Genomic DNA, 22025 nt, shown 5'->3' on the forward strand with positions numbered 1-22025 from the left:
ATGCCGTAGTACCAGGCGGCAGCACTCTTTTCACTATATGGCATGCATACTTCATACTTATACTGGCATGAATAGGATTTACTTGAATGAATGCCGTAGTACCAGGCGGCAGCACTCTTTTCACTATATGGCATGCATACTTCATACTTATACTGGCATGAATAGGATTTACTTGAATGAATGCCGTAGTACCAGACGGCTGCACTCTTTTTACTATATGGCATGCATACTTCATACTTATACTGGCATGAATGGGATTTACTTGAATGAATGCCTTAGTACCAGGCGGCTGCAGCTCCCTACACAGCTGGGTGTCCAGAAGCATCACTGTACATGGGAAAACTGCAGCCTTCAGTCTCAGGGTGAGCAGGGGGATCCCTGAAGTTGGACCCCCACTGATTATAAAGTGATGGCAGATCTTAGCGATATAATATTATTAGAAAAACCCTTTAATACCTACTGGCAACTGTGATAAAATGCTCTCCTCTCATACAGGGAAGCATTTCCATTTTTTGCAGAGAACACAAGACACGCGAGAGCAAATCTCCCAAGCGTAAGATGAATCAGGTATAAAGCGCTCCTGCAGGTCACTCGATCCCCGCTATGCCATAAACACAAAGTATGGAAAATACATTGGTGATTTTCAAAGACTCCAAGAGTTAAATGAGTTCCTGAAGAGAAGCACCCACACATCTAATCTCATTTCCTAATACTGAACTCTTTGTCCTGTTTATACTCGCTCAGCGCTACCACGCAGCTGTGATGGACCGGACACAGGCTGGAAAATCCATCTGGGTTAAGCAGGGGGTGGCTGATGCAGAGTATGGGGGGGTAAAGTCCTAAACACATGGAAAGTTTATGGTCTATAACTTTGATGTGTCTTAATATCCAGGTATCTCTCCTGAACACAAATGCATAGAAACACACTGAAAAGTGATTATATTCCATAAAGGCTGAAAATATCAAAGTCCGTGGGGACAATATATCTCTATGGTGACCGCATTAGAAAAACACAGGCACTGCTTCTCATACGCTCCCATGAGCATTTCATCTATTTGCAAATAATCAGGAAGACGGACACAACATTAATGGGAATTTTTCTCCATTATCGCGGTCATATCGTAGGTCTCTGATGATCTTATTACAGAGGAATAACCCCCACCTCCAGAGACAAGTTTCCGTATGTTACCCTATTGGTCCCAAGGGATCTTGGCGGATAAGATAAAAAATATAACCAAGTTAGAGTTATAGTTAATAACTTCCACAGTAACAAAAAAGCAGATTATAAGGAGAGAGCAAGTGTAGACGGAATAGTGGGATTGCTTTATCAAGATTACTAAATGACTTCAAAGGCGGACAATCCGTAACATGGCCTTTAGATGTCTTAACGGGAAGCACATATGGCTCCCAGATTAATTTGTGTCCTATAAAACACAAGGCATCCGGCCCGCTGATGAGAGATTTTCGGATTGCTCACCCATTGTACTGTGTGGCGGCCTATAACAGATACCACACTACTGAGTGGGTCCACTACACAATTGTCAGGTGTGGGCTTCGTACTTGGGGAGTCTATATTAGAAATATGGAGCAAATACTATACACGAATCGAACCTGCTGCAAACTCACAGGGTGCTGAGGATGAAGGTAAATCTTGTACCTTCATCCTCTGCGCCGTTTCAGTGTATTTTATAGTTATATCCACAAAAAACAAATCTGCCGCTAGTGGCAAGACTTATAAATCCTTAGAGCACCGATTAAACCCTCCCCGGCCAACCCGCTGATATTCAGTAGGAAGGACAGCCGGCCTCCAGTTCTCATAAACACCCAATAAGCATGTGGATATAACTATAAAATGCATAGGAACGGCGCTGAGGATGAAGGTAAGAGACATTCTATCCTCCTCAGCGTCTCGTGCACAAAAGGGAGGTTGGAGGGCCACCTTACATATCTTGGCTACATCATGGAACACCATTTTACTCAGTTATCTGGAAATATATGTCCATCTGTAAGCACTAAGCAATGGCTTTTAATGAGTCGCTTTATAGTAGCGCAAGCAATTTTGGCCACTGTCTTTATAAGGCGGCTGAGACAGGGGACTAATAAAATGGAGCAATGTCTTTCCTGCCCTGGCGTTGTGGGACTGGTATTGTTCCTCTCCTCGATGTCTCACACACAGACAGCTGCTGCTGCAGTCACCTTTCGCGGACGTAGATTTTCTGCCATTTGCGATACTGGCTCCTGACGGTAACTGATAACGGCGGCTTTGGCCAGACAAACCCTCTATGGTTCTTCTGCCTGATACGTTTCCTTCTGAAGCCCTGACAAAGAATGAATTGCCAGGCAGCTCAATCCAGCGCAAATAAAGGAAGAGATAAATCTCATTTGTTCAGGGAATCTGCTTAGCTAGTGGAGAATAGAAGATTTAAGGAAATGAGGAAAACTATCAAATGAAGCTATTCCCTGCTCATGGCACATCTTATGTAAATGTGAGGGGAGCGGCACACTGTACCAGTGATACTATGTCTGCACAGAGGGGGCCATGGGGAGAAGTGGCCTCTGTGGAGTCTGTGTGTGACTGCGTATAGATAAAGGATGTTACAGACTCTAAAATATAGGAATTTAAAGTAAATATCTGACCTTAAAAAATATTTTGTGTATTTAACCTAAAAGGTTTCAGAATCCAGTTGCATTTACTTTGCAGACAAATCCTTATAACAGTACAGCCTCCATTTTTCAAACACAAAGCTCCAAATCCCCAGCACAAATTAAGTTAAAGGGATATTCAAGGACACTGTATTTGGTCTCAGTCTCCATGCCGATGTTTGTTCTTGGTGAGATGAAAACCTAGGACCCAACACTGCAAGGCAACAATGCCAGCCACTGAGCCATATCTGTGAGGGTCCAGACCAACATCCATATCATTTTAGAGGCCCATCTATATTAAAAAACATTTAAACTGTACACAGTGTGTTAAAGGATCTTAAAGGGGTACTCCAGGCTGGGGTTATTTTTATTGTATGACCGGGGAAGTGGTGGAAATAGAGGCCGCCAGTAACTTACCTCCCCGGTTCCAACGTCGGGTCCTGGATAGCGCCACCATTTCCTGGTCTGATCTGCGGCTTAAGACGTGACTTCTCAAGGCAGCTCAGCGATTCAGTGGTCGTAGCCACGTAAGTGCTGCTGTAGTTCCGGTAGGAGGACCAAGTTCTGAGAACAGCCCTGGGCCTATGGCTCACTTAATCCAGCACTGAGCATAGTTACCTCCACCCTTACAGCTCTAGCCAATTGCAGCACAGCACAACACATCACATACTACGCTCTGATATGTCATCCATAGTAAACGCCCTGGACAGAACAGGCTGCACTGTGCCGGGGTGATGATTTACACAGTACACCACTATAAATGGCATATGGAGGGAGAAGAAGTTACTCATGCACTGGGTTTCCAAGGTGCTATGTAAGCAGAGAGGAAAGAAAAAAAAAGCAGCAGCGGGTTCACAGCAGCTGACCTAAAATGACACCTAGTAGTGTAATCTAGCAGCTAATAATATATTATAAAAGTGCTACAGAAGGTGAACTAGCTACAATATTAGGAATAAAGTTTGGGTGCCAGCAGACAGGCACATTTACATGACTGCAGGGTTTTTTTTTTTTGCTTCCAGCAGATGGTCTGTGAGATGATGAGGACTAGGAATAATATGTGTGAATAGATTCTCTTCACAGATCTTCAAAGGTTTTGCTGGTTTATCAGTAACAGATAATAAATAGGCCTTAGTTTACATAAGGGTAAAAGGGGACAATTTTCCATTCTGTTTTTTGTATTAAATCCAAAAAAGGAACAGAAGCAACAAGGAAACATTCCCATAGGAAAAGCTTATGAATGCTTCACTTGTCACCTCTGCTGGGATCTGCTCTCATTTTGGTTAAAATAGATAATGCAGATAAAAGCCGAGTATAACAAGATGCTACTAACACCCCGAGGAGGGGGCACTGCGCTGCGGGCGGCAGGTACTCGGGTATCGCTTCTATCACAAGACAATGTTATTACTTGATCATTGTTGGATCATACATTACCAAAGAAAAAAAAAATGCACAAATTTAGTGATCTGTGTGTTAAATTCTAGAGCACAAAATTGTCAGAGATGTCCCAGCTATGTGATGGGGAAAATGAAATCCACATTTAAAAGAAGAAAAAAAAGCAGAAGAAATGCCCTTAAGCCACATCTGCTTTCAATCGCTGGCCCCACGTCTCAGATGGGCCAACATCAGCAATGGCAGAGAGAGCGAGGCTGGAGTCTCTCTGGCAGCAACCAGTCCCAGATCTCCAGAAAGTATGTAACATACAAACAAGCCATCTCTGGGGATGGCCGAAGTATATAACACCCAACAGCCTCAAAGTATGAGACGTACCATACACCAAATGAAGATGAGTGTTACTATAAAATCTGCAGGCCGAGGGCGCCAATGCATTCACACCATCTATATGGACACTATGCATGGTCCTATTTTTATACTTGTATATACTTTATTTTTCATACTTTAACACCCCCCCCCCCCCTTCCCCTTTGTAAAAAAGTAACTACTGTATTAATATTGTATGCACATATATCTATATATCTATAGGTCACGCCTGGTGTATGTGCTAGCAAAAAGCTCCTGGTACATATGTCTAATGAAGGACGCCCATTGTCCCAATGTCCCATTTTTCCCAACATAATCTTAAGTATTTTCTTGGTCTTTGTTGGGAATACCTATTTTTGCAACCTAGAGAGGCTGAGGAGCAGCCCCTGTGCCGGAAGCATTGGTGACCATACTGGATGTCTCCTTCCTGAACACACATGACTAAGGATTTATGCATATAGCAATGCTGGGGAAGACTGAAGTCCTTAAAGGGGTTGTCCAACGAAAATCTTTTTCTTTAAAATCAAATGATATCGGAAAGTTATATAAATTTGTAATTTACTTCTATTAAAAAAAAATCTCAGATCTTCCCATACTTATTAGCTGCTGTATGTCCTGCAGGAAATGTTGTTTTATTTTCAGTCTGACACAGTTCTCTCTGCTGACATCTCTGGCCGAGACCGGAACTGTCCAGAGCAGGAGAGGTTTTCTATGGGGATTCATAGAAAACCGAGACAGAGTTCCTGTCTTGGCCAGAGTTGTCAGCAGAGAGCACTGTGTCAGACTGAAAATAAAACAACATTTCTTGCAGGACATACAGCAGCTTATAAATATAGGAAGACTTGAGATTTTTTAATAGAAGTAAATTACAAATCTATATAACTTTCCGATATCAGTTGATTTAAAAGAAAAAGATTTTTGCTGGACCACCCCTTAAATGGTCTGTACTGCAAAGCTGTAGGCATCTTGTATTCTGCCTCCATACTATGGCAAGCCATAGCAATTGTTTTATCTCCTGGAATCCATACAGTACGGGACCATAGCGGCCATGGGTGCTGGTGATCTGCACAACATGAATCTATAATACAGCTATGGGCAGAATACACTGACTAATGCTGGCACAGGGTTATTTTGCAATAGCTGTTACTGATAGATAGATAGATATTGCACTTATAGTGGGTAAGAAAATTTAATGTGAATTGTAAAAAGAATCTTTTAGTAAAAGCAGAGAGGTGGGACATCTGGGTGTTATAGTCATCCGGCGGTGAAAGACAAGCCAACAAAAACCTATTACCCTCTCCGATAGATTGGGGAAGCCACACATGGACACAAAGTGTTTATTTGCTCAGTGTAAGATCGCACATTTTGCCTTTCTCCAAGCAATGAGGCCGAAGTGTTGTGGCTCTTGTGTTAAACACATTTAGTTGATAGCGGAGCAAAGCAGAAAAACAGTGAGGGATGGAATGCATCTCGCTGCCGTCCCATAAACCCTGCAAAGCATTAACATTCCAGCATGGCGGCCGGAAGGGCTACACTATCTGCCTTCTCTGTGCTTGTGATTTCTAACATGACTTTATTGCAGAGATGCATTTTTCTGATAGAGTCTAAAATCCCCTGCATAGGCATAGATTACATCCCTGATCACTGCTTGTAGCCCCAACTAAGGCTCGGTGCACATAATTTGGCAATGGTTTACAATATATCCTGGTAACGACAAACTAATCTGCATTGGTCGCCATAGACTTTCATTTAAAATCCTGAAAGAAAGTTAGATTTCTGTTTTTAGTCCGTTTTATTTTAAAACTGACCCACTGGAATCCATTTTTCTAATGAACGGATGAGATGAGCGTAAATGAAGCGGAGAACACAAACACAGATGTGAGCTTACTGCATACTGTTATTACAGAGAACAATGTAAATACCTGTGTGCAGTAAGCTTCCTATAGTGCTTGCGGTGTATATTATTAGCCCACAACCAAAGGGTGCAAGTGACACAGGACACAGCTACAGTATAACAAAAAGACTTGCACCTCTTTTCTCTGCACTGGTGTCACTCCTAGTTTTGGCAAAAAAATATTGAGAAAATGTATGAAAACAACCTATAACTAGTCACTATCTACATATCAGCATCACATTGTACTAGCACAGTGATGGCTAACCTTGACACTCCAGCTGTTGTAAAACTACAATTCCCATGATACCTGGGCAGCCAAAGCCATATCTTTGGTTGTTCAGGCATGATGGGACTTGTAGTTTTACAACAGCTGGAGTGTCAAGGTTAGCCATCACTGTACTAGCATGTATCCCTGTCTTATTTTACCATGAAGAACAATTCACATGTAACATGCAAAGCAGGGACAGCATACGGTATGGCGGCTTTCGGACACCAGGGGGAGCTCAACACAGCACACTTGTACAGCACAGCAGGGACAGCGTACGGTATGGCGTCAGGATAACGGCAGACTGTGTGCAGCTCTACATCTGGCGGTAGGGGACATCGGGGATGGCAGCAGGTGACAGGCCTCTTGATGCCTAGCTTGCACAGTTACATGTGACGGCCGGGGTTGGTGGTAGTTGACAGTCTTCATGTCCTGCATGCAGCTGCTCTGCAATGGACGGTGAAGATAGGGGGAAATGGCGGCGGGCTAAAAAGAATCCCAGCTGCATGTCCTGGTGTTCTGTTCGCAGCAGGTTTCCAAACAAAAACTTTGCTAGTTCTTATTTTCAGGGGAGGCCTTATATTTAGCAATCCAGCAAAACCTCTACTAAGTCTTATTTTCAGGGTCTGTCTTATTTTCAGGGAAAAGGGGTACATTGTAGTCACATGTGGATTCTTTGGCAGGGTTGGAGTCTCTACTCACTTACGGCCGCACTGCCTATGGGGAACCTTTTTTTGCATTTTCAGCTTTAGCATTGTTTTGCACTTTTTCCCATCTATATATAGATGTATGTGCAGAGAAAAACAAACATCTAAGTAGCACCTGGAAAAGCAAAAGAGCAGCACTAGGGGTGTATACAGTATGAATAGGCGCATGTAACATTTACTGAATGGCACAGAGACAAGAAAGGTTACTTCTATTATATCTCTTACATAGCATGTCACCTAAACCAAAACCTTCCCGTCATAGGTCAACACACTGCCATCTTGTTCTTCTTATCTAATATTAAACGCACAAAGCTAGTGAGCATATTTAAAGGGGAAGAATCTAGTATACTTCTTATTGCTGTCCACTCACACACACAGTGGTCCCGACATGTTTCCAGCAGTTTTTTAGCTCTCAGTCATAGCCATATACAACGTTATACAGACTGACCCCCTACTTGCAGCAGAAGACACCTGAGATTTCGCAAGCTTGTACTGTACTTAAGGGAAATAAGAGAAACGTGTTGTATATAATAGGAAAATGTGAAAATGATTTATGTTCTGTACTGTTAGGTCTATATACCGTCACATACTGTATGCCGCAAAGTATAAAAAGGCCTTTGAGTTTTATATTATTTAAAGCGATTTTTGACCAGCTTCACTTATGTCTGTCACCCCTCTGACTCCCCACCAATCAGGAGAATGATGAGAATACTATTTAGCAGAATGATTAGCATAAGACACTGTTGATCCTTAAAGGGAAGGTGTCATCAGAAAAGGACTTCTAGTTTAAATACTGTTTTTATGTTAAACATATTCTTTAAGAATTTTTGGTGATGTTTATTTTAATTTTCTATTTTTCTATCTATATTATAAAACATTCCAGAGATCTTGCAGTGGGGGTAAAACTAAGCTGAGACTTCCTGTTGTGTCTATGGTGATAAGAGGAGGCTGCTGTAAAGTGATCTGTACAGCATTGCAGCATCCTGTGACACCAGTAGATAGAGGAGATAAAAGTAGTTCCCTGTGGAATGACCACTGAATGGTCACAGAGCGTGCTTAGTAATGTTTCACATTCATCTCAAGGTCCATCTCAATGCCTATTGTTGTCTATGTCCATGAGGCTTGCTGTAAAGCATGTCACTAAATGCTGTTAAGAACTCCCCAGGCAATATGGCCACCCCATACCAATGAACAAATATTGAAATAAATAAAAATTACAGTCAGAAAATACAAATAGATTAGAATAGAAGAACAAATTTTAGTATCCAATTCTAATCATTAAAAGAAAATTTAGTTGACACATTCCCTTTAACCATACTGTGGTAGTGAGCCCATGGTTCTGGCTTCCACCACTGACAATGAATCTTTGATTACACAGAATATGCTACATTTAGGGGAAGCTGTCCATCAGTGTGTATGGGCATGATGTCACACTCCTTACCCTATGATGTCACACTCTTCGTCTTTACTACTCAAGGCAATTTCACACGTGGCAGACATGCTGCAAAATGTCCTGTGACTGTCCTGGTCATTCGATGGAAGAGAACTGATTTACTTGCTGAAATTTTACAACAAATCATCTATATATGAATACATTTTCCCTTTAGGGTTTGGGGGGGGGGGGGGGGAAGTATCTCAAAATCTGCATAGAATCTACTGTGTGAATTTTGGTGCTGATTTCAATGGGGTTTTTCATGTGTTTTTGAGCATACATATAGAACTACATTGAATAGGGACATCATTCTCTTTTTGAACATTCCCTACTGAAGTCAATAGATTATTTTTTTTAATAGGTAAAATTGCATTGTCTTGGATTTCAGCGATTTGCTGACAAGGCGGCAAATGTCTGTCAGTTGATCGTATTGTTTTAACTTACTTTAAATCCATCACTGGTTGTAATAGGGGATGTGCAGCCAATGCATAATGGCAGCATCCAGAGGAGAGTGTGCGCAGCCCTCCTCATGCAGAGGTCCAGCCTTTTACCGGCTCTTTAGAGGAGTGCTGATCTACGAGATCACTGATCACTTACTGCAAGTATCAGCAAGTGTATTAGAACCCTTCATGCTTTAGGCCACTTTAACAACTGCACGTATAGTCAATATTTCTCCCCAGTACATTCACACGTCAGTATATTTTTGCGGATCAGCATTTATTTATTTATTTGTTTTTGCTGACTAGCATTTTCTTTTCCCTTTTTATTTTTGTTGACATCACTAAGGTAATGTCCATAACGTCCACAAAAAATGGAGATCCCACAGACTTCTGGGTGTTCTGTTTCGTAATTTTCGAATCAGCAAAAGCTTGCGGACGCGTAAATAGGCGCATAGAAAACAAAGGGATCCCAATTTGTCTGCGGATCTGCAATTACGGAGAAATTGTGTGTACACGTGAATGGGGCCTTAGTAAGCTAAAACCAAGGGCAGCACAAGAAGAGAGAAGAAAAACCACGATGGAAGGATTTGCCCCTCTCTTAGAATCACTTCTGGTCTGGGCTTACATCTATGGATGGATGCAAAATACAGATGTACCAAAAGGGGGTAATAAGAGACTCTGTATGATGAAAAAGGAACTAATTATTGCTATGAAGCATGTCATGTATGGTGTGAGCACCGCGTCACTCTATAAATCTGTGTGGGTCCCTCTGGGCTCTAGATTAGTAATCCTGAACACCCACGTTACATATAACAAATGGCTTTCCTCCGATCAGATTAATAACACCATGCACTTCCATATTAAGCCTTGTACTTATTGCTGCGGAAGTGCACAAGCCACCCATGTAGCCCCGCACCCAGCACGTCCAGCTCTCCCTACATCTATTACTCTGTCAGTCTCTATCAGAAGACGGGCAGTGAGAGCTCAGTCTAAACAAGACTTTATAGGGATGGGAGAGGGGTCAGGACCTCAATCTGTTAGCATAACAGAACGAAGCAGAAGGGGGGCACAGATGACAGCTGTGTCAGTGAGTTACACAGTATGTTCTCCCATCCAGAGCCCGCTGCGGCCACACATACTTCACATCCACGGACACATGGCGAAAGCTCTGACCATTATTAGGGTCCTTGTAACTACTAACAGGCCACCAGTGATGGTCAAGAGGTGACGTGACCTGTCAAGTACGGGCACGAGAGGTGAAAACAGAGGACTGTCATCACACTGACCTGATGACTACATCTGGTGTCACCTTGAGGAAAATACACCCGCCACCTAATACAATGCTAAAGTGATGTGTCTGGTGGTAAGGACGTGACTGACGTGAAAGTTATGACAAGCGGCACACTAAGGGATTGCATCGTAAAGAGAATTCATGAATAATAACCAGCTGTGTTATGGTAATAGCCTGGAATATATTACAGTGATTAAAATTGAACTATAGTTATAGTATAATATGTAGTACAATACCTTCCCAAGATTTTCCTGTAATTCCTTACAATCTTAAGGCACAAGATCCACCATACTGGCAGTGGCACATCTACCAGGTTTACAGGGGGACTGTCTCAGCTCCATGTATTGCATTGGGTAATACTGTATTATAGTACTAGGCTTCCCTTTGAAATACAATTAGAAGAAGAAGAAAAAAAAAAGACTTCACAATATAGATTGAAGGCTGTGCAGTTTATAACCAGGTCGCTAGATGTTTGACAATTCATTAAAATGTATTCAAATAAATGGAGAAAGGTTAAATTCTGACAAGTTACAAGGGCACGGTGAAGCCTGAAGAGCGTACTGATGCGTTACATGTGCACCGCATACATCCAGCAGAATAACAAGGACCACAAGGCTCAGCTATAACAGGCTATATCATAGACACTCTTCTCTACCAACACTGATCATTATAACATACCATCAGTGGCAGTCACACTGAGCCTGCTTCTTCTATACAGAAGCAGAACAGAAGACAAAGTGTTCTATAAGGAAATCTATCAGGTAATGTTACCCTTTATCCCAGGGGTAGGAAACCTTGGTTCTTCAGCTGTTGCAAAACTACAACTCCCATCATGCCTGGACAGCCTTTGGCATGATGGGAGTTGTAGTTTAGCAGTAACTGGAGAGCCAAGGTTCTCTACTCCATGACCTGTTCCTTATTGTGATGTAACAAGACAAATGAGTGCAGATCTGTAGGACATGATGTTATTGTAAGGCTGATTTCACACAAGTCTATTACATAGGTCCTGGTGAGACTGCAGGTCAGATGATCCGACCAGTCAGGTGTTGATTTGGGTCATCACAGAAGTGGTCAGATGGGTTTCTACTTATCTAGACTTTAACAGGTTATACACTGACTTACAGAAAAGCTGCCTATAGGTGGCACTAGAGGGCCAGTTTCCTTCTATCTGAGGAGGAGCTAGTTTTCATACATCTTTCCATCATCTAATATTTCACATTTATAATTTTTTCAGGATGCCGTCTGGCCTTGTGATGTTGAGGGAGGATGGGATGTCAGTACTTTGTGTAGTGGCCTATGAAAGAGCTGGGCAGACGCCATGAGTGAGTAATTGTACAAGTAGTAGTGATGGTAATCAATAAAAGGCTGAGAATCCAGCATGGTGTTCTATACTTGCAGGGCTAGTTCGCACAAAAACTTTTTCTTTCAAATCAAGAAATCTGTATTTTATTTCTATAAAAAAAAATCTCCAGTCTTCTAGTACGTATCAGCTGCTGTATGTCCAGTAGGAAGTTGTGTATTCTTTCCAGTCTGACACAGCGCTCTCTGCTGCCACCTCTGTCCATGTCAGGAACTGTCCAAATCAGTAGCAAATCCCCATAGAAAACCTCTTTTGCTCTCCATACCGAAAGGATACACCACTTCCTGCAGGACATACAGCAGCTGATAAGTAGAGGAAGACTTGAGATTTTTAAATAGGAGTAAATTAGAAATCTCTGGCACCCCTTTAATTATGTAGCTACCACCAATAACAATAATAAGCCAATGACAAGTATTATTCTCTATACAACCAATGAGACTGACTGGAAACCCCCTGTAAATAATACTATTTATTTGTACAGCGCCGCCAGATTCCGCAGCGCTGTAAATGTATCAGTTGCATGCTGTATAATGAGGCACATTTTGGAGTAATAGGCATAAGGCATGGATGCTGCATACATAGGATCATAGGGAATGGCTGCATATGAGGAAATGTCAGAAGATCTGTGATTTATGGTTCTCTTAAAGTCAAGCAAAATGTTATGTCATTAAATACAAAGCATCTAATGGGAAGTGTCCGAACGCCATGTCTACCTCCGGTGTAATGATATGGATTCTCCAGCTCGGGGATAGTAACAATGTCCACGCCGCTCACAATGACGTGCCACCTCCTGGGTAACAATGTGCACGTGGCTCACCCTACATGTATGTAATGAGGCCGAGATACCAGCGGGAGGGCCATTAATCATCCAGTGCCAGGCACAGCTGTGGCCCTTGACATCCAGCTCCTCTCCTGCCTACTGGACAAGACAGGAGGGAATGATGAATATTTACAAGGTGCCTCCGACTGGGGACAATTACACCACAGCGGGGGTGAAACAATACTAAAGTATGAGGCCGATGTCTTGTAACAGGACAGATCACATTTCAAGTCTGGCGCATGTCACACAGCTTGTACCCAACCTGCACATCTTACTGTATGCTTACCCATGGCAATAGAAGATCAAGCTGGCTACATCTACAGCTAAACAATCCGTGTGCTATGTATAGCCTGGCATCACATCTGGTTGTTTCTATCATAGGAGCCAGGTGGGTCATATTTTGATGGTTTATTTGATGCCACTGAACTAAATAATGGTGCATTTACACAGAGAGATTTATCTGACAGATCTTTGAAGCCAAAGCCGGGAACAGACTATAAACAGGGAACAGGTCATAAAGGAAAGACTGGAATCTATACTCTTTTTAAATCCATTCCTGGCTTTGGCTTCAAAAATCTAGCAGATAAATCTCTCTGTGTAAACGCACCATAACAATGCATAATAAAGAGAGGTTTAAGCTGTCTTCTTCTGGGGCTTTACTGATACGCCTCCTCTTTGGGCCATGTGCTATTAGATGTTTATGTGACTTTTAAGGGAAGGTTCATAAAATTGTGCTACAGTTATTTCTGCATGCCCGCTCTTAAAAGGGGTAATTCACCCAAAAAAAGTTTTCTTTTAAATCAAATGGTGCCAAAAAGTGCCAAAGATTTGTCATATACGTCTCATAAAAAAAGAATCTAGTCTTCCAGTACTTATCAGCTGCGGTATGTCTTGCAGGAAGTGGTGTATTCTCTCGAGTCCGACACAGTGCTCTCTGCTGCCACCTCTGTCTATGTCAGGAACTTTCCAAATCCCCATAGAAAACCTCTCCTGCTCTCCAGACTGGAAAGAATACACCACTTCTTGCAGGACATACAGCAGCTGATAGGTGCTGGAGGAGTGTAGATTTTTTAATAGAAATAAATTACAAATCTCTGGGACTTTCTGGCACCAGTTGATTTGAAAGATTTTTTTTTGTGAACTACCCCTTTAATGGGGTATTCCCTTCTGAAGAAGTTATTTCCTATCCAACAAGCTAATAGGAGAGGGTCCAAATTCTGGGACCACTACAAATCCTGAGAATGGGGACAAAACAGTCCTGAATGAATGGTGTGCATAGTGTGTGTTCGGCCTACCCTCTATTCATTCTCTATTGGGCCGTCAAAACATTTCCAAGTTTAACAAAGCGTTTATTCTTGCTTTGTTCTTATTATGGTGCAAAATTCCACTCTTCATAGCTATTTGCTTAGTTTTTTCTTCTACAGCCTTTAGTTTGCTGTCAGAGCTGTTTTCCCTCTACACTGGTACACTTGTGTAAGCCTCTTCTCCTGACCCATTCTAATGATTGGTGGAGGTCTGAACACACAGATCCCAACCGATCAGAACTTTTAACATGTCTTCTGTACATGTCAAAACTTTTTGCAAATGACAGGAACACTGTAACTTTCACCACATGTAATATGTTACTTTTATTTATGGTCTTTATAATAAAGATAGAGTAACACCTAATGCATTGTTCACTGGTTCACCAGATATCCAATGTAGATTGTAAAAAGTCAGCACTGCTACATTGGTTAACACTGGGCAATATAAATGATTAATATTCAGAAAGGTTATATGAGAAAAGCTGAGTCTGGTCCAGGGCTGTGTGAGTGGATATGGCTGCACGAGAACGTGAAATATACGAGGTGCTCAAGAAACAAACTTGATATATTCTGTGGATCAAATCCAGCTGCCACCTCTAACATATAGAATGCTGACTACATAGATTCTGCATGTGAACGTGGGAAAGAGCTTCACCCACTGCATCTTGTTCTTATCCTTCTATCATAAGGAGGTAAGAATGCATTTGCAGGAAATAGATTTCCCTTTTGGAAAGATACATTCTGAGAATAGGGGTGTATAGCGACTGTTGTGGCACAATGGCAGGTTACCAAGGGGAAACCATTGTGCCGCTATCACAAGAAATTGGAGCTCAAAATGCTGAGGTCACATAGCAAAAGTCACCAAAGGCTCTTTTTGATGGGCTGGAGGCTTCGAAGCTATGAGTGCCTATCATGCAGATCTCACATCACTGGGCCTATGCCACTGGGGAACATTGACCTGATAACAGGGCTCTAAAAGGTTAGCATGCATGGATGATACCAAAATGGAAGCAATTTCTCTGTGGTTTCTTTTCATACTATAATGTAGTAGGTTTAAATAAGTTTTTTTTTTTACTCCCAAAAATGAGCTGTCAATTTATAAAGGACTTCACTTTTGTTTTAGTTAAAGGGGTACTCCACTTAAAGATTTAATCCTGTTTAATCCCCACCCATAATCTCAGCTTGTTTGCAATAGATTTCTGTTACATGAATTGGTCCCTTTTTCTGCAGCACATCCTGCCTTACACCCTGAAGCTATGTTCACACTACGTATATTTGAGGCTGTATGTTTGAGGCTGTATAGCAACCAAAACAAGGGGTGGATTGAAAACACAGAAAGGCTCTGTTCACATAATGTTGTAATTGAGTGGATGGCCGTCATTTAATGGCAAATATTTGCTGTTATTTTAGAACAACGGCTGTTATATTGAAATAATGGCCGTTATTTACTGTTAAATGGCGGCCATCCACTCAATTACAACATTATGTGAACAGAGCCTTTCTGTGTTTTCAATCCACTCCTGGTTTTGGTTGCTATGAGGACCTGGCATTAGGACCAAATACAGCCTCAAATATACATAGTGTGAACCCAGCCTGAAGCTGCAGAAAATCCTCACTGCCTGGTCCACTCTGTCTCCACTCCTCTATCCTCCCCCCCTCCCTTCTGAGACCAAAGTCACATGATGTCTCTTCTGTTGCCAGGCAAACTGTTACACCTCATCTGTAACCCCGCCCACCACTGACATCCAACCAATCAGTGAGTACCTGGCCAAGGGGTGAAGAAACAGAACAGAAAAAGCCTCCTAAGCAGTATAGGGAAAAAGAAACACACAAAAAAGGGAAACACAATTGTTTTATATCTCTTTCTAATCTATGTAGATCAGCGGCAGCTAGAAAGAAGGTAGATGGCTCAAAATACTCAGGAGGACTTGGTAAGACCATGTAGGTTTGGGAACATTTCAATTTTTATCTCTTGGGTCAAATACCACTTTAATAACTATATTCACTATGAAATATTAAAGCTGGATTACCTAGCAACTCTATACTGAACCATCTGCCCTGTTATTCCTCCTGAAAATATATGAATGAACTGGGTATTACCATTCTTCCTGTGAGCAGGATGTGTCTGATGTGTCAGTTCAGACCATTAGACCCGTGGTCGGGCCAGGACTTACATCTATATTATGCCAGTGTGAAACCAGCCTTAGTATTTCCTAAAACAGATGGGTCAGGAGAGGTGACAGCTCCTCTGTAATCTCATGAGGTCTGCTGTCTAGTACCTCACATAGGAGTGTAGGCTTCTCTTCAACTTATAAAATTAGAGAAAAACCCTCAAGGGGTTGGGCACTTGGCGGACAATTCTGGCTTCTCTAACAGATGGCACAATCCCAAGTGTCATCACCCAAAAGGCTGCTGGGATCAGAAAGCTGTACAGTATAACTTGAAGCTACGGCCTATGATTATTCTATGAAACAACCACGATGATAAAGCTATCATTATAGCGGGTCTGCTGCATTCATTTACAGTAATTAAATTGGGATCTTTGGTGGAAGATAATGGACCCGGTGGGAAGGGACAGATATAATTAGAAACATAAGAAGCAGGAAGCCTGGAGAGCGGCATATACCGTGCCACATGGGCAATCATACATGACACCGCCGCTTACTACACAGAATATCTGTCCAATTAGGGCTAGAAAGTCTATCACAAGCAGAAAGGTCCACGGCTCCCGCTCTATAACAACGTCCGCTTCATACACGGCTGCTAACACAACACACATGCACGGAATATTCCAGGAATTTAGACTTTCTACAACAATTGTCAACCATTAGGAAAGCCTGAATGAAAAGCTGGCACGTTCATGTCTTATCTACACTCCTCAATACTGAGACTGCAACACCAAGGAGGAAAAGTCGTGGCGTTATGGAAATCACAGGCTCAATAGACATGTTAATGATGTGTAAATGATGATTTAGGATTTATTCAGTATTGGGTATAAGTGCCATGTGTACAACATGTCTTGGCATGCCACCAATAAGGTTATAGATAGTTGTTTAAGGAATGTTTTGCCACTCTGAATGCCCTTTGGCAATTACAATTGCCGCCAATGACGTCAAAGATGTGCTCAATAGAAGACAAGTCCAGGGAGGCTGCAGGCTATGGTGACACGTTTAGACCAAGCAATTGGCCGCACCACTGGTTCCATGACCAAACCAATGTAACGTCAAGTTGTTCATGTACTTGGAATGAAGACTAGAGGGGTACGTCCATACAATCCAATCCCAGGAGGTAGGACCGGTGTTACATCCCTTCGTGAAGGCCTCTTTATAGCATTGCCCATGTATTCTCCCCACCAATCTTCGCCAATCATTGTGTCAGACAAAAGCGGGATTCATCAATGAACAGGATGGACCTTCATTGCTCTGCACCATAACCATATCCTTCTTAGTTTTGCAATTTCCATCTTGGAAAGGGAACAGCACACACAATCTCAGGATTATGGTGTGGGTGGCATAAAGTACTGTGGCTGGACCCCTTGAGTCTTTATTTCAGGTACAGGCACAGATTTTTATGTGTCCATGCAAATTCCACACCAAAATATGTAAATTCTGCTTTCAATCCATGCCCCATTATTTTCAATTAAATAAATGACAGCACAGATTTGTCGGATGGGGATTTGGACTCCCTTTATTATTTATCAGATGGACTTGCCTGCAGAAACCATCATCAGGTACAACGCTTTTTTTTTTACCCGATCGGCACTGGCAGAGTGCCGCCCCACAGTGTGAAGATATCGTCTACCCCTACATTAGAAAGAATGGAAGCACGTCACAGAGGGGAGGGGATATCGTTACACTGGGGGGCGCCGGGGCATGGGAAAAGAACGGCACTGAACGCTATTTTGAAAAAGGCTCACATCACTGGAATCCCTGGGATAATGTAAAAAAAAAAAAAAAACACTTTGTATCTGATTAGAGATGAAAGAACCTGGAGCATGCTCGAGTCCATCCGAACCCAATCGTTTGGCATTTGATTAGCTGGGGCTGCTGAACTTGGATAAAGCTCTAAGGTTGTGTGGAAAACATGGATACAGCCAATGACTATATCCATGTTTTCCACATAGCCTTAGGGCTTTATCCAACTTCAGCAGCCACCGCTAATCAAATGCCGAAAGTTCGGGTTCGGATCGACTGGAGCATGCTTGAGGTTCGCTCATCTCTATAACCGATGGTACATTTGCATTGAGAAATTTATTCCGAAAATGAGAACTCACAACATGCTATGTTAAAAGCTGGATCAAAAGTCAAAGCTATGCTGGACCCTTGTTGAAATGTGCGATACATGACCAGCAGTACACATAAGATGTTCAGGAGGATATTCAGGGAAAGTAAGACATGGCAAGGCCTGGGAAATTTCTGCAAATCCCAAAATAGCCCTGAGAGTAAAAACAAGGCCTTTACCCTCTAGTTGCAGCCACAAACCATTACACGTTGTGTGACAGGAGGAATGTAAAGCTAAGCTTGGGTAAAACAGAATACACGGTCACAACTTTACTTGTTGAATTCTCTCTCATGGTAAGGAAGTTCTGCTTGAAGTTCCGCCGGTCCCATCAACTTGAGAAATCACATTGAGTCAATGGGACACATGGAATTTCAATCGGAACCCATCATGTGGATTCCACTTGAAATTCCTAAATTTTTTCACAGATCACAGAGGTACATTGGGGACTTCACCCACGGACCTTGAAAATCACTAAACATTTAAATGAAGCCTAAGATCAAGGCTATGTGTTTACTTTGAGCGGTTACATCACTTCTATTACTATGTGATGGGGAGTCTGGATCACTACACTGGTAGGAGCAGACGCCACTTCCTGGACATTTTCTCACAGTCGACGAAGGACTCTCTCTAGTTTGTGATAGATGATGATAAAAAAATATTTCAGCCTTGTCTCGGAGGTGGGAGTTAAAATACAAGGATTATATAATGCTTTAAAGTCTTATCATTAAGAAAACACATTAGAGCCTAACAGCAAAATGGATTTGTATCTGGGAGCAGCGGATGAGACAGAGGGAGACTGTCGCATTTATATGCAGAGTTTCCAGTGACGTTTAGTACTTGACTAGTGAAAGGTTATCTCATATTTCACCAAGAATAACTAAAGCTATGGGCCATATATTGTACCATTCGCTGCCAGCCCCATACTGGGGGAAGGACAGGATAATATATTAGCCTATGCTTTCCTAGTAAAACTTCCATCCCTCCGAACATTGTACCTCTCTGGTCTGACCCCAGTTCAAGGGGAAGAGGTAATTATATGGGATATCAGGGGGCCGTGTTAGGGGTCTATGGGCTGACACCATCCCCTGTGAGGGAAGGAAGAAATTAACTGAGATGCATTCCTGCTTTCTCCCCAAAGATTCACCGCAGAAGAGATGGAGAGCATGCCACCCCCCAGAGTTGAATAGTAATGAGAAACATGACAATTACTGCACGTTTTATGCATTACATCACAAGAACCGCAATGTAGAGTACACAACACTGGGCTCCACTGCCACATACTCAGAATGCCATTACTTATACAGGCATCAATCTCTTAGCAGGGCACCATCTTCACAACCTTAAAAAGAATGAGGATTTCATCAGAGATGAGCTCCCCTCCCCCAGCCGGAGCGCTCATAGGACTGCTACGATTTATTTTCAGGATTTTTTTTTTTTAGGGGAAATGCATGAAACTATTTAAAATATATGCATGTTTTACCCGAGATGCTACATTTACTGACAAAAAGCGATTAGAAAGTTCATGATTAAAGGAGGTGTCTGGGATTTTAAGAAAACAGACAAACATTTTGAAAAATTGCTAAAATAAATTGCCCTTTACTCCACCGTCCCCTGATGTGTCCGCAGCAATGACATCGCAAAATTGTTACTACAGCTCATTGTGTACATGCATATCAGGGCTGACAAGAAGAAGCCAATTCTAGAAGACCAATTATTAGATGACCTGCACAATGGCAGAAATCAATCCCCTACCCGTGTAGGAGCCAGGTAATGAGACTAATCTACTGAACACGTGTGACCACCTGAATGGCAGGCATTTGGAGGACATTTTGAGAAGGAATCAAGTACGCAAACGTAATATCAAGAGAGTAAACCGATTTTTTTTTTAATAATTCCAATTAAAAAATTATGTTTTGCCTAATCTAAATGTAATAATTGATGAGACAATCCCTTTAACTTGTCTCAAAGGCAAACAGCATAACAATTTGTTAGCGCTATACAAATATTATTATTATTATTAAATAGAGGAGAGGCTTTTATATTAAGGGTATGTTCACACTGAGTAAAACAGGCAGAATTCTGTGCAGAGCCTCCACCGCACACTCCGTTCGGAATCCCACCTGCCTCAAGAGTGTCAATGGGAGGCATCGCATTGACACACTGGGGGATTCCGAGTGGAGTGTGCGATGGGGCTCTGCACAGAAATCTACCTGTTTTACTCAGTGTGAACATACCCTTAATCATCAAGTCATTCCACCCAATGGACTTATTAGCACAGAATAAGCAGGGACTTCAGTCAAATTACAAGTTAGGCTAACATGGCACATGTTGGCATACAGCAGAACAGCACGCTGACCTATACCACAGCATACTTGGGCTGGATCCACCATGTTCAATGGATCAAACAAGTGGACATAATCATAATCATTTTGTAAGTGGGACAAAAAAGAATGTCCGCTTGTGGTTTTCTGTCTCACAATAGTTAAATATACTATATATAATCAAAAAACAGACCATTATATTCTATTGGTTCAATAAACTCAATGGATCTGTCACGGACATGCAGTGGTATATGTTGGCATACCTTCTGTTCGGTTGACATATACTACCAATGTCTAGTGCAATTTTGGATATAAGCACAGCCTTATACTGTAATGTTGTCCTACAAAAACGACATGTCTAACCTCCTCCTAGTCCCGCTCGCCCACAGACACAGTAGCATGTCCATCATGTTCCCTTTAAATAATGCAGCCTATAGAAACAGCCAAGAGGGTTTTAGCTAAATATACTGCAGCATTTCTCAGTACACATCCAGCCAAATTAGACAACAACCCTGCTGCTTCATCATTACTGAATTGTCAGGGTCTGGCCTCAGACGGGTTTATACAGATTTCACAGAAATACAAAATCTATTCAAGTAAAACAATGACGGATCCACAGATTCCAGGAGCCTTTGGATAAACCCATGAAGGTTAATGAACGGACACTGAAACACGGGATTGATGGCCAGAATCTACCGCTCACCCAGATCCCGGGCCACAACAAGCAGAATATAGGTCTCTGCCAGGTTACATAAGTTAGTAGAGGGGATAAATTCTGTACCTGGATCTGTCCCTTGCCCATGATCTTGTCCACAATCTCATTGTTGTCCTTGTTGAGCTTGCTTTTGTCGTAGCACTTCTCGTAGCACAGGATCCGCAGGTACTGAGAACCCTCCAGCTCTATCTCAAACTCCTGCCGGGTAGAAAAGGGAGGAAAACTTATATTTCTTGATGGTGCGGAACACAGGCAAGTCCAATATTTAGGCTCATAAAAAAATGTTATCCTGCAAAGCCAATCAACTTTCCATATGTTTTATTTGACCGGCACAGGAGAATCTCTTTCCCATATTATAAAGGAGTAGAGCGGCACTAAACATTTATTCACAAAATAACACACATTACAAAGTTATACAACTTTGTAATGTGTGTTATGTATGTGAATGGCCCCCTTCCCCGTGTTTCCCCCCCATCCACGCTAGACCCGGAAGTGTTGGTGCATTATACTTACCGCATTCGTGTCAACCCCCGTCCGCCATCTTGGGACAATGACGTCATCTTCAGGAGGCCGGCCAAACCGCTCCATCCATCCATCCCTAGTTCGGCCGCCCTCTGCCGCGTCACCAGCTGCACAGCCGCAATTGGCTGAGCACAGTTAGGGCCCTTTTACACAGAAAGATTATCTGACAGATTATCTGCCAAAGATTTGAAGCCAAAGCCAGGACTGGATTTGAAAAGAGGAGAAATCTCAGGCTTTCATGTGTGACCTGATCTCTGTTTATAGTCTGTTCC

The 22025-nt window shown here is 42.2% G+C and overlaps 1 protein-coding gene across 5 annotated transcripts in view; it reads right to left on the reverse strand.

Annotated features, from left to right (window-relative positions):
• ABR (ABR activator of RhoGEF and GTPase) overlaps positions 1-22025 on the reverse strand; it is a 278755-nt gene that overhangs the window by 22783 nt on the left and 233947 nt on the right. For all 5 annotated transcript variants that reach the window (XM_069946113.1, XM_069946114.1, XM_069946116.1 and 2 more), the window contains one exon: positions 21298-21429. In XM_069946113.1, coding sequence (XP_069802214.1) covers positions 21298-21429 — 132 coding nt within the window. The remainder of the gene's footprint in view (positions 1-21297; positions 21430-22025) is intronic.

This window comes from Dendropsophus ebraccatus, chromosome 11 (genome assembly GCF_027789765.1).
Source record: "Dendropsophus ebraccatus isolate aDenEbr1 chromosome 11, aDenEbr1.pat, whole genome shotgun sequence".
Taxonomy (NCBI): domain Eukaryota; kingdom Metazoa; phylum Chordata; class Amphibia; order Anura; family Hylidae; genus Dendropsophus; species Dendropsophus ebraccatus.